The 19,241-nt window shown below is 39.5% G+C and overlaps 1 protein-coding gene across 5 annotated transcripts in view; it reads right to left on the bottom strand.

Moving 5' to 3' along the window:
- The window catches only part of GLYAT (glycine-N-acyltransferase), a 26,786-nt gene continuing 7,545 nt past the window's right edge, over positions 1-19,241 (bottom strand). For 4 of the 5 annotated variants that reach the window (XM_059143094.1, XM_059143089.1, XM_059143098.1 and 1 more), the window contains 5 exons: positions 17,066-17,161; positions 12,985-13,092; positions 3,238-3,364; positions 1,669-1,840; positions 1-1,072 (listed from right to left, as the gene is read on the bottom strand). In XM_059143094.1, coding sequence (XP_058999077.1) covers positions 670-1,072; positions 1,669-1,840; positions 3,238-3,364; positions 12,985-13,092; positions 17,066-17,143 — 888 coding nt within the window. In that variant the 5' untranslated portion in view covers positions 17,144-17,161 and the 3' untranslated portion in view covers positions 1-669. Of the gene's footprint in view, positions 1,073-1,668; positions 1,841-3,237; positions 3,365-12,984; positions 13,093-17,065; positions 17,162-17,804; positions 18,457-19,241 lie in introns of those variants that run through there. The other variant, XM_059143077.1, reaches the window with a different exon arrangement.

A 19,241-nucleotide genomic window follows, 5' to 3' on the forward strand; every position in this document is an offset into this window, starting at 1 on the left:
TGAAACACAAAATCTTCTTTATTGTTTGGGGGCTCAGGTGGGTTTAGGAAAGTGCAGGAGTGGGGACAGGGGACAGGGGACAGGGGACAGGCTAACCTGTCTCTTTCTTATTAACTCTCCCTGCTATTTCACGAGTACTATGTTTAACCTAACATCTCTATGTATTTGTATATATTTAATGTACTTCCAAAGTAGCAATCAGAGGAAAAGATAATCTCTGCAAACCTAATGAACAGAACACACTTGCTGATCACTAAGGAAACAGCCACAGGAAGGAACAGGAATAATTCATAATGCCCAGAAAACATTATCCCTCCCTGGAAAATTTGTCAAGGCTAATCCATGTTGTAAGAAGTCCAGGAGAAGCGATCTGAGGCAACCAACATGCAGCGCATGAAGCAGTATCACCGAGATCCTGGAAGTGTGGGGGGTGCTCACTTATGTGAAGGCCGCTGCAGGAATACCTGGGCCTGCTTCCTATGGACAAATCTATAGAAGCCCATCTGCGATGCGTGCGCAGAGATGAGGGTGGCCTTGCTGACCCATCGTGCTGCTTTCCCCCGAGCCCAAATAGTGCCATTTCTTTAGCAGTGGTAGAAGACGTAACAGCATCTTCTCTCCCTCTGTCCCCCCAGGCCCATCTGACATGGTCTTCGGTGCAGGGCCGCCTCACAGAGGCACGCAGTACCACTGGCTCCAGTCACAGGGCAGGCGGATGTAGTGCAGATTGTAAGACATCTGCTGCATAATTCTGTTATTCTTGTCTATGTGCGAATACAGGGGGAAGCCGAGTTTGTGCAGAGCCTGGGTCTGGGAATAGATGATGTAAGAGATAAGGCCTTGTTTCCGGTACTCAGGCACGGTCCCCGCCATCCGCATCTCGCCTGTCTGGTCCATCAGGTCCCAGGACACAGGGGTCCCCTCGGGCCCCAGCAGGCAGAAGGTGGGGAAAGTCCGGATGCAGCGTTCGATGAACCTCTGGCTCCTCTCATTGCCGCCGAAATGCCAGAATTTATTCACCAAGGGAGCGTGGGTAACGTCCAGGGAGGAGAGTTGAAACATCTCTTGGTTGCTGTGGAGGCCCAGGAGAAAAGTCCATGAGTATGGAGGTCTGTGTGTGTTCTCTACCTCTATGGTCTCTAGAGACAGAGTGGGCAGGGGCAATAGCAGATGCAAAGTCCCCGAGAATTGGTGAGCTTGCAGTCACAGAAGGACAGAAGAAGGCCATTGTTGTTGGAGCGAGTGTACAGGAAGGACAGGATAGGTCGAAGGATTAAGCAGAAGTTGGATATACTCTAGATAAAAAAGGAAATGGAGTGTTTTAAGCAGAAGAGGAACATGGTCTGAATTACATTCTTAAAAAATGTTAATTAATTAATTAGACACACAGAGAGAGACGGTGAGAGAGAGGGAACATAAGCAGGGGAAGATGGAGAGGGAGAAGAAGGCTTCCCACCCAGCAGGGAACCCCCTGCGAGGCTTGATCCCAGGACTCTGGGATCATGACCTGAGCCACCCGGGTGCACCTGAATTGAACAGTTTTTTAAAAAGATTACTCTAGCTTCATTGAGAAATATTGATTGCAGATGGGCCTGAGCGGAAGCAGGGAGAGAAAACAGGAGGCTAGGTCAGTAGTGGGTAGTGCAGGCTGACTCGCATGAAACTCACACAGCATTGGGTTTACCACCACTGGGGGATAACTGCTTTACGTCCAGCAGGGAAGGAACCAGTTTCTTCACCTCATTCGCCATCATATAGAGAAAGCACCGTGTCTGCTTGACTTGGATGGATTTAGTGGTTGCAACATTCTGTATCACCTCATTCAGACTGGGCTGGGTACCTAGATGGGATTATAAGGAGAGACTGATTTGAGCACATCCTGTGGAGAAGCGCTCCAGGGGAGTAGGAAGTGTCTGGGATTTACAGAGAACCTAGGCTCAGTGCTGCTGCGTGACCAGAGTCTCATCATCACGATTTGTGCAATTTCCCCCATTTTACATGAGTAAAAATGGGCCCAGAAATTCTTTAAGTCTTTAGTGGCAAAGCAAGACTGGAACAAAGTTTTCTGGACTTCATAATCATGTAGTTTTGAAATGAAAGGAGAGGAAGGCTTTAGAAAAATAGTATCCAATATCCATTGTGCACTTACTATGTTATCAGTGTGGTAGACTTTTGCAATAATGGCCTACATTCACCCACATCTCCTTGTATCCATCCCCTAGAGTAGTCCTCTCCTGCACTGCATCTGACCTTGGCCCTATGATCTGTTTTGCCAGTGGGGAAAAATAAATTTGATGTGGGGAAAAACTTAAAAGTGCTTGAACACTGAGGCTAGCTCTCTCCTTGTGATCTCAATCACTTTGAAACCAATACCATATGAATAGGCCTAGTGCTAGCCTGCTGAGGTCACGTTGCCATAGCAGCCAACACTGGCAGCCAGAACCATCATTCAGACATGTGATTGAGGCCAGGCTCATCAGTTGGTCCAGAGCCCAACCACCAACCTACTGTAACTGCCTGACTAAACCCAAGTGAAATCAGCAGGACGGCCTTGTGGAGCCTAGCCCAAACAGTTGATTCACAGAATTATGAGGTTTGCTACACAGCAAAAGTTAACAGATCCATCCAGGTATCGTAGTAAGAGATTCCTATTCAAGATTTCCTTTAATCTTCTCAATGCCCCAGTGTTCTAGAAGCTATTCCTAGCCTCATTTTTGAATATGAAAGCCATGGTGTCAGAGAGGTTAAGTCATGTGACTAGAATCACATAGCAAGTAAAAAGCAGGTGCCATTCCAAGGAGTCTGACTCTGGGGGCATGTCCACAACCATGACCATTGTCCTTCACGGTTTGGGAGGTGATTTATGGCACAAGTTGTCACACTTAATCCAGGAATGGAAAGCCTTAAAGGAATGCTTCGGTACCCAATCACTTGAGGGATCCTGGATATGCCTGCAAAATAGGCCATAAATCCTTGGCTATCAAGAAATTATATTATGGTTAAAATAAAAATAAAAATAAAAATAAAATATAAAATAAAATAAAAATAAAACAAATAAAATAAAAATAAAAAATAAAAACCCATTCTTTGCAAGAGTATTTTTTTCTCCCTTTATGGGTGGAGTTAAAAATTTGGCAGCAGGCTGAGGGTCTGGAGCTTGGGGGATAGGAGAGATATGACTCAGGGAAAATTGTTTAGGACAGAGAAGTGAGGCTCTACACATCCCATTTCTCTTACTCTGGATCTGCAAATGCTGTTTCCAGTTGATGACTTCTGGTGAGCCAAGAAATTCCTCACAATTCTTGAGGTCCTTGGCGTAGATTTGGTAAGTATTGGTGTAGTGATCAAAATCATCTATCATCTCCTATTGTCATTGGGAAAAGCAAAATGAAACAAATTCTTTTTATTTCATGATTGCAATACATTTTTCTAAATTCCACTCTACTGTGAGTTTTTAAAATTGAAGTAAGTTGACACACAATGTTATGTTAGTTTCAAGTATCCAACATAATTATCCAATAAGTCTATACTTTATGCAGTGCTTAGCACGAGTACAGCTACCGTCTCTCACATACAGTGCTATTACACCACCACTGACTGTATTCCCTATGCTGTACCTTTTATCCCCATGACTTATTCATACCATAACAGGAAACCTGTACCTCCCACTCCCCTTCACCCATTTTGCCCATCCCTCCACCCTCTTCCCTTTTAGGAAACATCAGTTTGTTTTCTGTGTTTATGGCTTTGTTTCTGATTTTTGTTTGTTTGCTTATTTGTTTTTCAGATTCCACATATGAGGGAAATTACATGGTATTTGTATTTCTCTGTCTGACTTATTTCATGTAGCATTATACCTTCTAGGTCCATCCATGTTGTCACAACGGGCAAGATCTCACTCTTTTTATGGCTGAGAAATACTCCATAAACACTAAATCTTTTTTTTTTATTAATTTCTTTTCAGCGTAACAGAATTCATTGTTTATGCACCATACCCAGTACTCCATGCCATATGTGCCCTCCGTAATACCCACCACCTGGCTCCTCCAACCTCCCACCCCCGGCCCTTCAAAACCCTCAGATTGTTTTTCAGAGTCCATAGTCTCTCATGGTTCATATCCCCTTCCAATTTCCCTTAACTCCCTTCTCCTCTCCATCTCCCCATATCCTCCATGCTATTTGTTATGCTCCACAAATAAGTGAAACCAGTTGATTCTCTCTGCTTGACTTATTTCGCTCAGCATAATCTCTTCCAGTCCTGTCCATGTTCCTACAAAAGTTGGGTATTCATCCTTTCTGATGGAGGCATCATACTCCATAGTATATATGGACCACATCTTCCTTATCCATTCATCCATTGAAGGGCATCTTGGTTCTTTCCACAGTTTGGTGACCATGGCCATTGCTGCTATAAACATTGGGGTACAGATGGCCCTTCTTTTCACTACATCTGTATCTTTGGGGTAAATACCCAGTAGTGCATAGGGAAGCTCTAATTTTAATTTCTTAAGGCATCTCCACACTGTTCTCCAAAGAGGCTGCACCAACTTGCATTCCCACCAACAGTATAAGAGGGTTCCCCTTTCTCCACATCCTCTCCAACACATGTTGTTTCCTGTCTTGCTAATTTTGGCCATTCTAACTGGAGTAAGGTGGTATCTCAATGTGGTTTTAATTTGAATCTCCCTGATGGCTAGTGATGATGAACATTTTTTCATGTGTCTGATAGTCATTTGTATGTCTTCATTAGAGAAGTGTCTGTTCATGTCTTCTGCCCATTTGTTGACATGATTATCTGTTTTGCGTGTGTTGAGTTTGAGGAGTTCATTATAGATCCTGGATATCAACCTTTTGTCTGAACTGTCATTTGCAAATATCTTCTCCCATTCCCTGGGTTGCCTCTTTGTTTTCTTGACTGTTCCCTTTGTTGTGCAGAAGCTTTTGATCTTGATGAAGACCTAAAAGTTCATTTTTGCTTTTGTTTCCTTTGCCTTTGGAGACATATCTTGAAAGAATTTGCTGCGGCTGATATCAAAGAGGCTACTACCTATGTTCTCCTCTAGGATTCTGATGGATTCCTGTCTCACGTTGAGGTCTTATATCCATTTTGAGTTTATTTTTGTGTATGGTGTAAGAGACACTAAATCTTTTCTTATCCATTCTTCTATTGATGGACACTTGGGTTGCTTCCATATCTTGGCTACTATAAACAATGCTGCTATAAATATGGTGCATAGCCCTTTTCAAATTTTCTTTGGGTAAATACCCAGTAGTGCAATTATTGGATCATATGGTATTTCTATTTTTAGTTTTTTTTTGAGGAACGTCCTTACTGCTTTCCATAGTGGCTGTACCAATGTAAATTCCCACCAACAGTGCATAAGGGTCCTTTTTTCCCCACATCCACACCAGTGCTTGTTCTTTCTCATTTTTTTGATTAGAGCCATTCTGATAGCTGTAAGGTTATATCTTGTTATGGTTTTGATTTGTGTTTCCCTGATGATGAATGATATAGAACATTTTTTCATGTGCCTGTAGGTCATGTGTATGTCTTCTTTGGAGAAGAATCTAATTCAAGTCCTCTGCCCATTTTTAAATTGGATTATTTGTTTTTTGATGTTGAGTTGTGTGAGTCTTTATGGATTTTGGATATTAAGCTGTTATGGTGAAAAAAAGAACCTTTCCTCTAAGGTTAGGAAGAAGACAAGGATGTCCACTCTTGCCACTCTTTTCCCCCTAAAGATTTATCTATTTATTTCAGAGATAGAGAGTGCATGAGTGGGAAGGGCAGAAGGAGAGGGAAAGAGAACCTCAAGCAGATTCCACAGTGAGTGCTGAGCCAGAGGCAGGGCTGGATCCCCTGGGGTCACAACCTGAGCCAAAACCAAGAGTCTGACACTTAACCAACTGTACCAACCAGGTGCCCCCACTCTTGCCACTTTTATTCAACACAGTCCTAGAAGTCCCAACCACAGCAATGCAACAAGAAAAAGAAATAAAATTCATCCAAATTGTTAAAGAAGTGAAACTGTCACTATTTGAAGATGACATGATACTATACACAGAAAACTCTAAGACAAAACTAATACACAGAAATTGGTTGTTTATATATAATTAAAATGAAGTGATAGAAAAATTAAGAACACAATTCCATTTGTAATTGCATCAGCAAAAACAAAATACGTAGGAATAAATTTAACCTACGAACTGAAAGACCTGTACTCTGAAAACTATAAAACACTGAGGAAAGAAATTGAAGATGACACAAATAAAGAGAAAGGTATTCCAGCTCATGAGCTGGAAGAATTAATATTGTCAAAATGTCCATACTACCCAAAGTACAGATTCAGTGCAAACCCTATCAAAATACCAACAGCATTTCCACAGACCTAGAACAAATAAGGCTAAAATTTGTATGGAACCACAAAGATCCTGCATGGCAAAAACAATCTTGAGGAAGAAAAGAAAAGATGGAGATATCATAATTCCAGAATTTAAGATATATTACAAAGTTGTAGTAATCAAAACAGTATGATATTGGCACAAAAATAAATACACAGATCAATGAAATGGAATAGAGAGCCAGAAACAAACTCCTATTTATACAGTCCATTAATCTGTGACAGACAGAGCAGGAAAGAATATCCAATGGAAGAAAGACAGTCTCTTCAATAAATGGTGTTAGGAAAACTGGACAGCTACATGGAAAAGAGTGAAACTGGACCACTTTCTTACACCATACACAGAGAACACTCAAAATGTACTAAGGACCAAAATGAGATATACTGTGATATTTTCAAGTACTAAAATGTTGATATTTCTATTGGTGCATGGCAATTATTCCTAAATTATTTAAATAATGAGATAAGAGGAAAGAGTCAAGTATTCAATTTATGATAGAAAATTTATAACAATAGTACTCTCTACCCACATAGTACATTAAAATTTCAAGTCAAGCAAAGACAGTTATTAGAAAGCATTCTCCTATATTTCTGTTACTCCCAATGGAAGAAGAGGAAAACAAGTGATAAGGAAAAGCATCTGTGGCAAGAATAAATTTTACTACAATTCAAATACTTGCAGAACACACCAGTTATGAATGTGACAGTATTAAATTTGGTTATAGCTAATTCTGGATTAAAATGACCATCTACACTTAATGAAGCCAAAGAAGATGAAAAATTAAAAATGCTTTCTTAAAACAGTGCTAGAGTTAAATAAAGTGTAGCTCTAAAAAGAAAGAAACCACTTATTTAGGAAGATCATCTCAAATTATCGAATAACAGATGAGATTATTAATTTTTTAGTTTGCTTCTATTATTTTTTAAATTATTATTAAAAATTTCTTTTCACTTAAATTTGATTTGGTTAACATGTAGTGTATTTTTAGCTTCAGGGGTAGAATTTAGTGATTCATCAGATACATATAACACCAAGTGCTCATTACATCAAATGCCCTCCTTAATGTCCATTACTCGATTACCCCATCCCACCAGCTACAATGTTTGTTCTCTGTTGTTAAAGAGTCTCTTATGGTTTGACCCTTCTCTGTTTTTATCTTTTTTTACCCTTTCCTTTCCCCTATGATATCTGTTTTATTTTTAAATCCCACATATCAGTGAAATCACATGGTATTTGTCTTTCTTTGACTCATTTCCCTTAGCATAATATCCTCTAGTTCCATCCACATCATTGCAAGGGGTCAAGATTTTGTTCTTTTTGATGGCTGATTAATATTCCATTGTGTGTATATATACCACATCTTCTTTATCCATTCATCTGTTGATGGATATCTGGGCTCTTTCCATATTCTAGCTATTGTAGACATTGCTGCTATAAACATGGGGGTGCAGGTGCCCCTTCGAATCACTGTTTGTATCCTTTGGATAAATACTTAATAGTGCAATTGTTGAGTCACAGGGTAACTCTATTTTTAACTTTTTGAAAAACCTCTACATTGTTTTTTAGAGTGGCTGCACAGGTTTGCGTTCCCACCAACAATGTAAGAGGGTTACCCTTTGTTTTCATCCTCACCAACATTTGTTGTTTCCTGCATTGTTAATTTTAGCCATTATGACTGGTGTGAGGTGGTATCTCATTGTGCTTTTGATTTGTATTTCCCTGATACCAAGTAATGTGAGCATTTTATCATGTGTCTGTTAGCCATTTGTATGTCTTCTGTGGAAAAATGTCTGTTGGTGTCTTCCACCCATTTCTTTCTTTCTTTCTTTCTTTCTTTCTTTCTTTCTTTCTTTCTTTCTTTCTTTCTTTCTTTCTTTCTTTTTAAGATTTTATTTATTTATTTGACAGAGAGCAAGAAGAGAGGGCATAAGCAGGGGAAGGGACAAAAGGAGAAGAAGGCTCTTTGATGAGTAGGGATTATGTCCATTTCTTTTTTTTTAAGATTTTATTATTTATTTATTTATTTTATTTATTTATTTGACAGACAGAGATCACAATTAGGCAGAGCAGCAGGCAGAGAGAGAGAGAGAGAGGAGGAAGCAGGTGCCCTGCTGAGCAGAGAGCCCAATGTGTGGCTCGATCCCAGGACCCTGGGATCATGACCTGAACTAAAGGCAGAGGCTTTAACTCACTGAGCCACCCAGGTGCTCCTCCATTTCTTGACTATATTTTGGGGGGGCGGGTCTTGAGTTTGATAAGTTCTTTATAGATTTTGGATACTAGCCCATTATGAGATATGTCATTTGTGAATATCTTTTACCATTCTTTAGGTTGCCTTTTAGTTTTGTTTATTGTTTCCTTTGCTTTGTGAAAGCTTTTTATCCTGATGAAGTCCTAATAGTTCATTTTTGCTTTTGTTTCCCTTGCCTTTGGCGATGTGTCTAGCAAGAAGCTCTTGTGGCAGAGGTCAAAGAGATTGCTGCCTGTGTTCTAATCTAGGGTTCTGATGGATTCCTGACTCACATTTAGGTCTTTCATCCATTCTAAGTTTATTTTTATGTAAAGAAATTGGTCCAGTTCTCCATGTGACTGTCCAATTTTCCAATACTATTTTTTGAAGAAACTGTTTTTTTCCCCCAGTGAATAGTATTTCCTGCTTTGCTGAAGATTGGTTGATCATAGAATTGAGGGTCCATTTCTGGGCTCTCTGGTCTGTTCCACTGATCTATGTGTCTGTTTTTGTGCCAGTACCATACTGTCTTGATGATTACATTGTATTATAGCTTGAAGTCTGGAATTAGGATGCCTCCAGTTTTCATTTTCTTTCTCAACATTCCTCTGGCTATTTGTGGTCTTTTCTGGTTCCATACAAATTTTGGATTGTTTGTTCCAGGAGTCTTGTTTTTTTAATACATTCTGATACCCGATGTCTTTGGATTGAAGCACTTAGTCCATTTACATTCAGAGTAATTATAGAAAGATATGAATTTAGTGCCATTGTGTTATCTGTAAAGTCACTGTTTCTGTAGATTGTCTTTGTTCCTTTCTAGTCTTTATTACTTTTGGTCTCTCTTTGTGCTCAAAGTGTTCCCTTAAATATTCCTTGCAGGACTGGTTTAGTGTTCATGAATTCCTTTAGTTTTTGCTTGTCTTGGAAACTCTATCTCTCCTTCTATTCCGAATGACAGCCTTGCTGGCTAAAGTATTCGTGGCTACGTATTTTCCCATTTAGCATGTTGAATATATCATGTCAGTCCTTTCTAGCCTGCCAGGACTCTGTGGACAGGTCTGCTGCCAGCCTTATGTTTCTACCTTGTAGGTTAAGGACCTCTTGTCCCAAGCTGCTTTTAGGATTTTTTTCTTTATTTTTGTAATTTGCAAGTTTCACTATATGTTTGAGGCATTGGCCTATTTTTGTTGATTTTGAGAGGAGTTCTCTGTGCCTCTTGGACTTAGATGCTTGTGTCCTTTCCCAAATTAGGAAAGTTCTCAGCTATAATTTGTTCAAATTAACCTTCTGCCCCTTTTCCTCACTCTTCTTTTTCTGGGACTCCTCTTCTATAGAAATTATTTTGTTCTGTGGAATTGTTGAGTTCCCTGTCCTCCTTCATGATCTAATAGTTTCCTTTCCCTTTTCTTTTTTTTTTTTTTTTTTTTTTTTTTTAAAGATTTTATTTATTTATTTGACAGAGAGAGAGATTACAAGTAGGCAGAGAGAGAGAGGAGGAAGCAGGCTCCCTGCTGAGCAGAGAGCCCGATGCGGGACTCGATCCCAGGACCCTGAGATCATGACCTGAGCCGAAGGCAGCGGCTTAACCCACTGAGCCACCCAGGCGCCCTCCTTTCCCTTTTCTTTTTGGCTTCCTTATTTTCCCACATTTCATCTTCTATATCACTGATAATTTCTTCTTCTTCATTCATACTAATTTTTATGGCCTCCTCTTTGGGCTGTATCTCAGTAATAGCAGTTTTAATTTTGGCCTGATTAGATTTTAGTTCTTTTATCTCTATGTTAAGGGATTCTATGGTGTCTTCTATGCCTTTTTCAAGGCGAGGTAGTGTCTTTATAATTGTTGTTTTAAATTCTAGTTCAAACATATTACTTATAGCCATATTGATTAAATACCTGGCTGTGAGTACTACCTCCTGTTCTTTCTTTTGGGGTGAATTTCTCTGTCTTCTCATTTTTGTCCAGAAAAGAAAAGAAGAAAGAAACAACAACAGCAATGCAAAGCCCCCCTAGATCCTGGGTGTGTTTTGGTCTGCTTGCTAAAAAAAAAAAACTAGATCCCAAGATAAGAAAGAAGGAAAGAAAAAGAAAAGAAAGAAAGGAGAGAGGGAGGGAGGAAGGAACAAAATATATATATACATGTCTGTATATAGAAAATACAATATAATGAAATATATAATGTATATATACATATAAACACTAAATATATGTATATAAATAATGCAATACAATGAAAGGGAACAAAAAATAAAACAATAGAGATATAAAGTACATATAAAAATTTAAAAAAGGATAAAAAAGAATTGAAAAAATAAAAAAAAACTGAAAAAATAATACTAAAAGACTAAAGAATAAAAATACAAAAATGCTATATACTGTTTTCCCTAACAGCTGAAGATTTGCAGCCCTCTATGATCAGTTAACTTGGTGTACGCGAGTTGTTTGTGCTGGTTTTCTGAAGGAGGAACCAGTTGAGCTAATTCTTAGGTGGATTTGTCCTAGTGGAAATGCATCTCCAGTGCACAGAGAGGCAGTGCTCAGTGGGAGCAGCTCCAGACTCCACTAGGTGGTGCAGTTTTGCTTCCTGAAGGCTTACAGCACTGAAGGAGGGGTGATGAAAATGGCCGTGCCCAGCTCTCTAGCCCTGGAGCTGAAAATTCTCAGCCCCAACTCTCCAGTGAGCCCTCAGAGAAAAACAATCAATCACTTTTGTCTCCTTGGTTTTTGTCAGAACTCTGTTCACCCTTCATGTGTCCAATCATTTTTATCTCAGGCACACGACTGAGTTTCAAACTCCAAAATTTTAGGGAGTCCTGTGGTGGGGACCTGAGCTGTTCCTCCCAGGGAGGGTCTCAGTATGCTTCTACGTTTTGCTGGACCTGTTCCCAAGAAAGCTGTCACATGACCACGAAGCCTTTTGCAGATTTATAGCAACACAGAGCAGAAAGTCAGCGCCTACACTTACTGTTCTCATCTGTCTTCCCTGTTCCTACACCTGGAAGCTCTGCTCAGTACCAATTCTGCACTCAATTGCTTATAATACTTTGCAGTAGCCTCCTTAAGCAGGCTCCCTCTTTGCATCCGTATCACCCAGATTCAAGTCTCTGTACATCTTACCTTCCAAAGGACAGTTGCTTTTCTATTTGTAGACTTGCATTTGTTTTTTCAGAACTCTGATTTGTTTCTTGGGTGTTTAGAATGATTTGATAGCTATCCAGTTGTATTTGAGGGACAAGACAAGCTTAAGGTTCCTACTCCTCTATCATCTTAACTCCTCCCAATAACAGATGAGATTATTAGGAGGAAGGAGGCATAAGAAAATATTACCACAGTTCAGTTAGAATTAGAAATTAATTGGAAAATATTGCCCCAAAATACACTGACAAATCAGCAAGGATGCCCACTAATACATTTTGTTCCTTAAGATCACATTTAACATAAAAGATCAAATAATTTTATTTTTGTTCAGTTTTTATTACTAATACAAATTTCTTTATATATTGTTTAATTTAGTGGTTTTCAAATAACTTTATTTCTATGAAAAATATAATATTTATATTTTTATAAATTTATATTTTTACTGCATATTTAAGAATAAGCTTAGGAGTTTTTGTTTGAAATGTATTGACTGTGTAGCTTCTCTAGTTTTTAAGTGTTTCCCCAAAATGTGAGCTCTTGGGTGGTAGAGTTGGTTAAGTGTCCAACTCTTGGTTCTGGCTCAGGTCATGATCTCAGGGTCATGAGATTTAGCCCTGCCTCAGGCTCCTCACTCAGTGCAGAGTCTACTTGAGATTCTCTCTTTTTCTCTCTGCTCCTCCCCCCAACTTATGCTCTCTCACTCTTTAAGTGTTTAAATCTTTAAATATTTTCCTAAATGCATATGGAAGTTATAGCTTTATAAATTTCCTTTTAATGATCATTCTAACTCACCATGCTATCTCACAACTTCCTATGTTGGCCCTTGGTGTTTTTTTCTGGTTAGAATGGCCTCTTTTTCTTTTCAACCTAACGCTATCTATAAAATATGCCCCAAATCCAGTGTAGATGAAACCTCTCATCAGGAAGTCTCTCTGACCTTTTCCTATAACCTCCATCTCCAACCTTCATAGTTGAATCAGCTTTCACCTAGGCTATTTCTGTGTTATACATCTGTTCTTGCACACTTCACAACATATTCTTTTATTTGCTTATGGATTTTTTCTCCCAGGCTGTGAGTTCCTTGAGGAAAGGACTTGCTCACTATCACACAATTCATTTCTGTATCCCCTGGGGCTGCCACACTTCTAGGTGCATGGCAGGCTCACAGCAAAAATGAACACAGAGGCATATTCATACAACTTTTGGCAACTTACCTCCTCCTGAGGGCGGATAACCACTGTTGTAAAGTCAGGCCACTTGTCCACTAAGGCCTTCAGCTTGAATGGATTTCCCTGGTTCATGTGGAAGACAGTCCCATAAACCTGCAGCATCCCAAGTAAGGGAGAGAAGTTTGGCTTGTTAGGAAGGGATGGTAAAGTGTCTTGTTTGATCAGGACAAGGATTATTTCCATGAAATCATGGAATTTTGTGTTAAAGTAAGGCCAAATAGGGCACCTAGGTCAAACCATCTCCAAGTACTACTTTTTTTTTTTTTTTAATTCTTAAATGAGGAGAGCTTTCTCTCTCCATCCAATATGAATCATACATGCATATAGTAAAATGTTTGGACTGATAAAATTTGATGATTTTAAGACTACCATTCTTCATTTTAGGATTTAAAATGATCTCTTCCAAGACTTTCTTCTTTCATAGACATAGAGATACAACAATTTTATAAAAATAAAATGATCTGATACATTGTGTTTTTTCCCCACTGAATGCATTGTGGGCATATTTCCATGTTCATAAACAGAAATTTTTTCAATTACTTTATAATGGCTGCATAGGATTCCATTGTAGGGATGTACCACGGTTTAATTTATTTGCCTATTTGTGGTAATTTTAGCCATTTCCAACTTTTCACTTTGACAAATAATTTTTCATATAATGTGCTTGCACAGAAATCTTTGCATGGGTACCTATTTTCTTAGAATATCCAGAAGAGTAGTTGCTGGCTCAAAGATTATGTACATGTTTAATGCTCCTTAACATAAATTACCACATTTTTTTAAAAAGATTTTATTTACTTATTTATTTGTCAGAGAGAGAGAGAGAGAGAGGGAGAACACAAGCAGGCAGAGCAGCAGACAGAGGCATTTAGAAAAGCAGGCTTCCCGCTGAGCAAGGAGCCTGATGTGGGACTCAATCCCAGGACCCTGGGATCATGACCTGAGCCAAAGGCAGCAGCTTAACCCACTGAGCCAACCAGGCGTCACAAATGACCACATTATTATCTGGAAAGGTTAAATGAACTTCCATCAACAAGCAGAGGCTACAGCAAATACTCAAGAGAATAGGTTGTGAGTCCCATAGTTTGGGGCCCAGTCTTGGATCCCCACCCTCATCCTGGACATTGTGTTTCTGTGGTTTGGGGATTGGGGAATGCAGCAGTGGATATCTGCATGGGCCCCACGGTAAATGTAAACACGAAGCCTCTTCAGATACCAGCATGGGAACATGCCAATGACCCAAGGCCAAAAAGATGGTATATACTTTAATAATTTCCACCATGGATAGATGATGACCAAGGACTATACTGATATCTTTCACCCCTGCTCTCCACCTACATAAACTATTGATGTTAAAGGGGTGGGGAAGAGAAAGGGGGAAAAACTCACTTGAGGGCGACCTGGGTGGCTCAGTCAATTAAGCATCTGACTCTTGGTTTTGGTTCAGGTCATGATATCAGGGTTATGGGATCAAGTCTTGCATCAGGCTCTGCACTCAGTGGGGAGTCTTGTGCTCTCTCTCTCTCTCTCTCTCCCTGTGTTCCTGCCCCTGCTTGTGTATGTTCTCTCTCTCTCTAAAATAAATAAATCTTTAAAAAAAACCCTCTGAGTTGACTGAGTTAGTTTATCTAAATTTATTTTGTTTTCAACCATAAGTGGAGTCTTGATACAGAAATTCAGTATAGTTTGGCAAATTATAGACATTACGTTTTTATACACTTGTATTTGGGGCCTGTAAAGTTGATTTGCACTACGATATTATCCATGATGGGATCTGAAAACATGTAGAAATGTTACTCTTTGTTGTTCCCATGGCCTAATTATTTAAATTTTTCTTCTTTTTTTTTCCTGCTGAACTCAGAACATGCCAGGCAGCTACTCTCAGTTGACTCAACTGGAATTGACCCAAGTACTACAATGTATTTAACATTTAACACTTACAGGAATGGCTGGACTTTTTCTTATCTGGGACGCAAGTAAGTTTTGAGTTTTAGGTTATACATCCATTAAAAGTACCTGGCATACAAATATTTTAGATTTCAGTTAGGGAGAAATGTGTATCTTTAATATGCATCAAAGGAGAATTAATTGAGGCACAAAGAGGGCCACTATATCCTACCACAGAGATGTTCCAAGAAAAGATATTTGGGATTCACCAAGAGTTTTCTCAAAATATTTGAGGTCCAACTAACAGAAGAGGTAAAGAGAAATTCAGATAACAAAATCCTACACTAAAGCATGAAGAAAACGGGTCACCTGTAAAATTTATAAAAGAGCTCCTTAGCATAAAAATATCTTAGGCAATTCTTCGTAGAGTGTCTAGCTAATGTAACCTCCTCCCCCCAAATTGACTATCTCTCTGCAAGGTTGCCTGAATCATAAGGATCACCAAAGGAAAGGAATTAAATATTAGGTATAGAGATTAATGTTAGTAAGAATCTACCAAAATGGGTTACTTTAGTTATGGATCACAGTTGGCCCTTGAACAACATGGGGGTTAGGGGCACTGATTCCCTGCACAATGGAAATCTGTATATAACGTTTTATTCTCCCCAAACTTATGAATTATGAATTATGAATAGTTTACAATTGACTAGAATCCCTACCAATAATATGAACAGTTGATTAGGACAACTTTGTATGTTATATATTATATTGTTACAATAAAGTAAGGAAGAGAACGTTATTAGTAAAATTACAAAGAAAATATATTTACAATAGTTTACTATATTAACTTTAAAAAATCCACACATAAGTGAACTCATATAGTTCAAACCCATGTTGTTCAAGGGTCAGCTGTGGCTCAAAGTCATTTTATCATAGTAATTAAAGAATATTGCAACTCATTTCATTTGCCTGTGTTTAATAACTAAAAATTAAGCCATGTGATCTCCAAATAAAATAGTGCTAATATTTTTCTCCTTTATACTGAAAGAAGGGAGTAACAGAGCTGTGAGGGAGTGAGGGAGTAAATGCATTTACTTATTTACATTTATCTTATCTAAAATGCATGCATCTTATAGGAGTGTCTTATAGAACAGTAAAAATCTAATTTCTTTAAAAAAAAAAAGATTTTATTTATTTATTTGACAGAGACAGAGAGCAAAAGTAGGCAGAGAGGCAGGCAGAGGGTGAGGGGGAAGCAGGCTCCCTGCCGAGCAGAGAGCCCAATGTGGGGCTTGATCCCAGGACCTTGAGATCATGACCCGAGCTGAAGGCAGAGGCTTAACCCACTGAGCCACCCAGGTGCCCCTAAAAATCAAATTTCTATGTCTACAGAAATTTCAGGGAAGAACAGTTGTCCTCTCAACACACATACACATACATGAAGACACACGGTTTTTACTTTGTTTCTACTGGAGTACACCCTGTCACTTTGGTGGTAAAGGAAAAAACAAGCAAGTACTCGTGAATGGCATTAAGAGTCGTGCTTGCCCAGTTCTGGATGTAGGTATTTATTTGTGCATCTAATTTAATCCTGAGATTTCTGGTCAGATGTACTAGGTTAAGGGAGATACTGAGAGTCAGTCATGAAATAGCCTGATGTGCAGTCAGTTCGGAGAAATTGGGAAATTTAAATTAAAATGGGAATTGACTTCTTAGGAATTTTAGAGAGGACATGATGGTTAACCTGTCACCTGGGAAGTGTTCTTTTTGGGAGAATAAATTAAACATTAATATGCAGTCTTCGTGAAATTTGGAGGAAAAATATGGACAAAATTCCAATGTTATTACAGAATGTTCTTTTGGAAAGTAGTAAGGGAACACTTCTGTAATCACAGAATATAAAGCAAACAGCAGTTAGGTTCCAACATACCCATGTTCATAACATAGCATTGAAGTTACTATTTATGTGATATTAGGTAAATCACCAAGCTGAGCTCTGTCTTCTCATCAGTGACACAGACATCATAGCACATATCTTGTACAGAGGTAATGCCACTCAGTGAGAGAAAACACCACTAGCACTTGTCACAGACCAAATGCTCAATAAATGTTAATCTCTTTTCTTGTTTCACAGGAAATTTCTATTCCTTTCTCCCCACCCAGAAATTTCCACAGTCACCTTTAAAGATTCAGGAAGGCTCTTCCTCAAGGATTTCTCCAGTGTCTGCAGCATCTGGGCACCTTGCAATAGGAACATTGTGGAAGATACTGTAGCCTAGAGGAAGAACCAAGAAACAGCCAGGAATGAGAAGAAACTGGAGGCAATTCAAAAAAATGAGTAGTAAGTTCTCGTCCAATGATCAGGTCCCCCTTCCATGTCTCTTCATCCGTGAGAGCATCACTAAAGTCTTCACCAGCTCCAGGGAAAGCCGAGCTGGTAGAAAGCACAGGAGGCTCTTTCTACATGTTTTTAGTTCACTTTCTTACCCTTCAGTGTATTCCAGCCATCAGTTTCACTTTAGATTAACAAGCACATTTTCTTTTGAAATTCATTTGCCATTAGTGATTCTTCTGACTCCACCAGTGAAGAGCTATGTAACAGTGGGGAAGGAAGTTACTCTTTCTGGGCCTTGGTTTCCTCTGTTAACCTCACCAATAAAACTGTCAGTCATTTTACCATCAAAAATGGCTGACTTGGGACTAGCAAAGAATTGCAGTTCAGGATAAGGAAGCTGTAGAAAATGGTAGGCAAGTCTGGAGAACAACGGAGAGGAACACTTATTTATGTAAGTCAGAGAGAAGTTGGGAAGGCTGATCTAAACAAAAGGTCTATTGGAGGAAAGAAAAGGTTCCAAGTGTAGAGGCTTTTTATTGGCTGAGTTGTGGTCATCGCCTACGGGGAATAAGGTGGTGCTTACTTCCTGTTGGGGCCGCTGTGAATGCACGGGAGAGTAGTATGGCCAGGGCTTCCTCTGCTGGCTTCCTGAGTCCATTGGAAAGGATTCCTTTTGTTGATTTTCACAACCTCAAAGAAGATGGGCTAGTAGTCCTAGCTACTTGGTGAATTTTTGTGGGGACTAAATGAGTTAATACATTAGATGAGTCAATAAGGGCTTTGAAGACTATCTGTCATATAATCAGCACTGAACGTGTTTTTTTTTTTTTTTTAAAGATTTTATTTATTTATTTGACAGACAGAGATCACAAGTAGGCAGAGAGGCAGGCAGAGAGAGAGGAAGGGAAGCAGGCTCTCTGCTGAGCAGAGAGCCCAACTCAGGGCTTGATTCCAGGACCCTGAGATCATGAAGGCAGAGGCTTAACCCACTGAGCCACCCAGGCACCCCCGAGCATGTTATTTTATTACAACTATCCCTGTTCCTTCTCCCTCTCTTCTTACTTCCCATCCTTTTCTGTCCTCTCCTCTTCCTCCCCACCTGAGTTAAAGTGCTACGTATTGCAAGCTGTTTTGCTGCAGTCTTTTCAATGTGAGCATTAGGACATGGTCTAAAATATAAACAAACCTATTAAAAAATTTCCAGGCTATATTCCAAATTGGTATTTATCACCCCCCCCCCCGCCCTTTTAAAGCCATACACCATCTCAAAGCCTCGTTCTTATACCTACGGTGCATATTGTACAGATTACTAGGTAGAATAAATATAGCATTTTTTCATATCTGATTCACTGCCTGAAATTGGGATTATCAAAACATTCTATAAAATCCCAACCACCTGGAAAAGAAGAAAAGTGCCCGTGTCACAGCACTGTACTTTGGAACTATGATCTTTGGAGGAGTACAGAGTCCCTTCTAAGTGAAGGCACCAAAGAAGTGATCTGAGAAGGTGTTGCATTAAAACCAACTGTGAGTGAGATGCCACGCTCAGGTCAGAAATGGGTAACTTTGAGATTCAAACCGCAGGGAGGAGGCTTCTGCTTCTGGCTAAGCTCAGGTAACAGGACTCACCTTCTCAGCCGGAAAAAAAGAAACTGACAGAACTAAACAGCAAATGACAGGGTGCCTGGCTGCCTCAGGTGGTTAAGCTGAAGGTCAGGTCATGATCCCAGGTGCTGCTCAGTGGGGAGCCTGCTTTCCCCTCTCCCACTGCCGGTCCCTCTGCTTGTGCCCCCTCTCTCTCTCTTTCTGCCAAATAAAATATTTTTTTTTAAAAAAGAGATCAAATACTTAGAAAAAAAAAACAACAACCGAAAAACTAAACAGCAAGTGAAACAACATCACGCAGCACAGAGCTGCCAACCCTAGAAAAGGAAGAGAAAAGGTGAGCTTCATGATTGCATCTGCTTGCTTGAAGGCTGTAGCTCTGGGAAATGGAACCGGACCAGACCACAGCAGTCTC

This window comes from Mustela lutreola, chromosome 1 (genome assembly GCF_030435805.1).
Source record: "Mustela lutreola isolate mMusLut2 chromosome 1, mMusLut2.pri, whole genome shotgun sequence".
Classification (NCBI taxonomy): Eukaryota; Metazoa; Chordata; class Mammalia; order Carnivora; family Mustelidae; genus Mustela; species Mustela lutreola.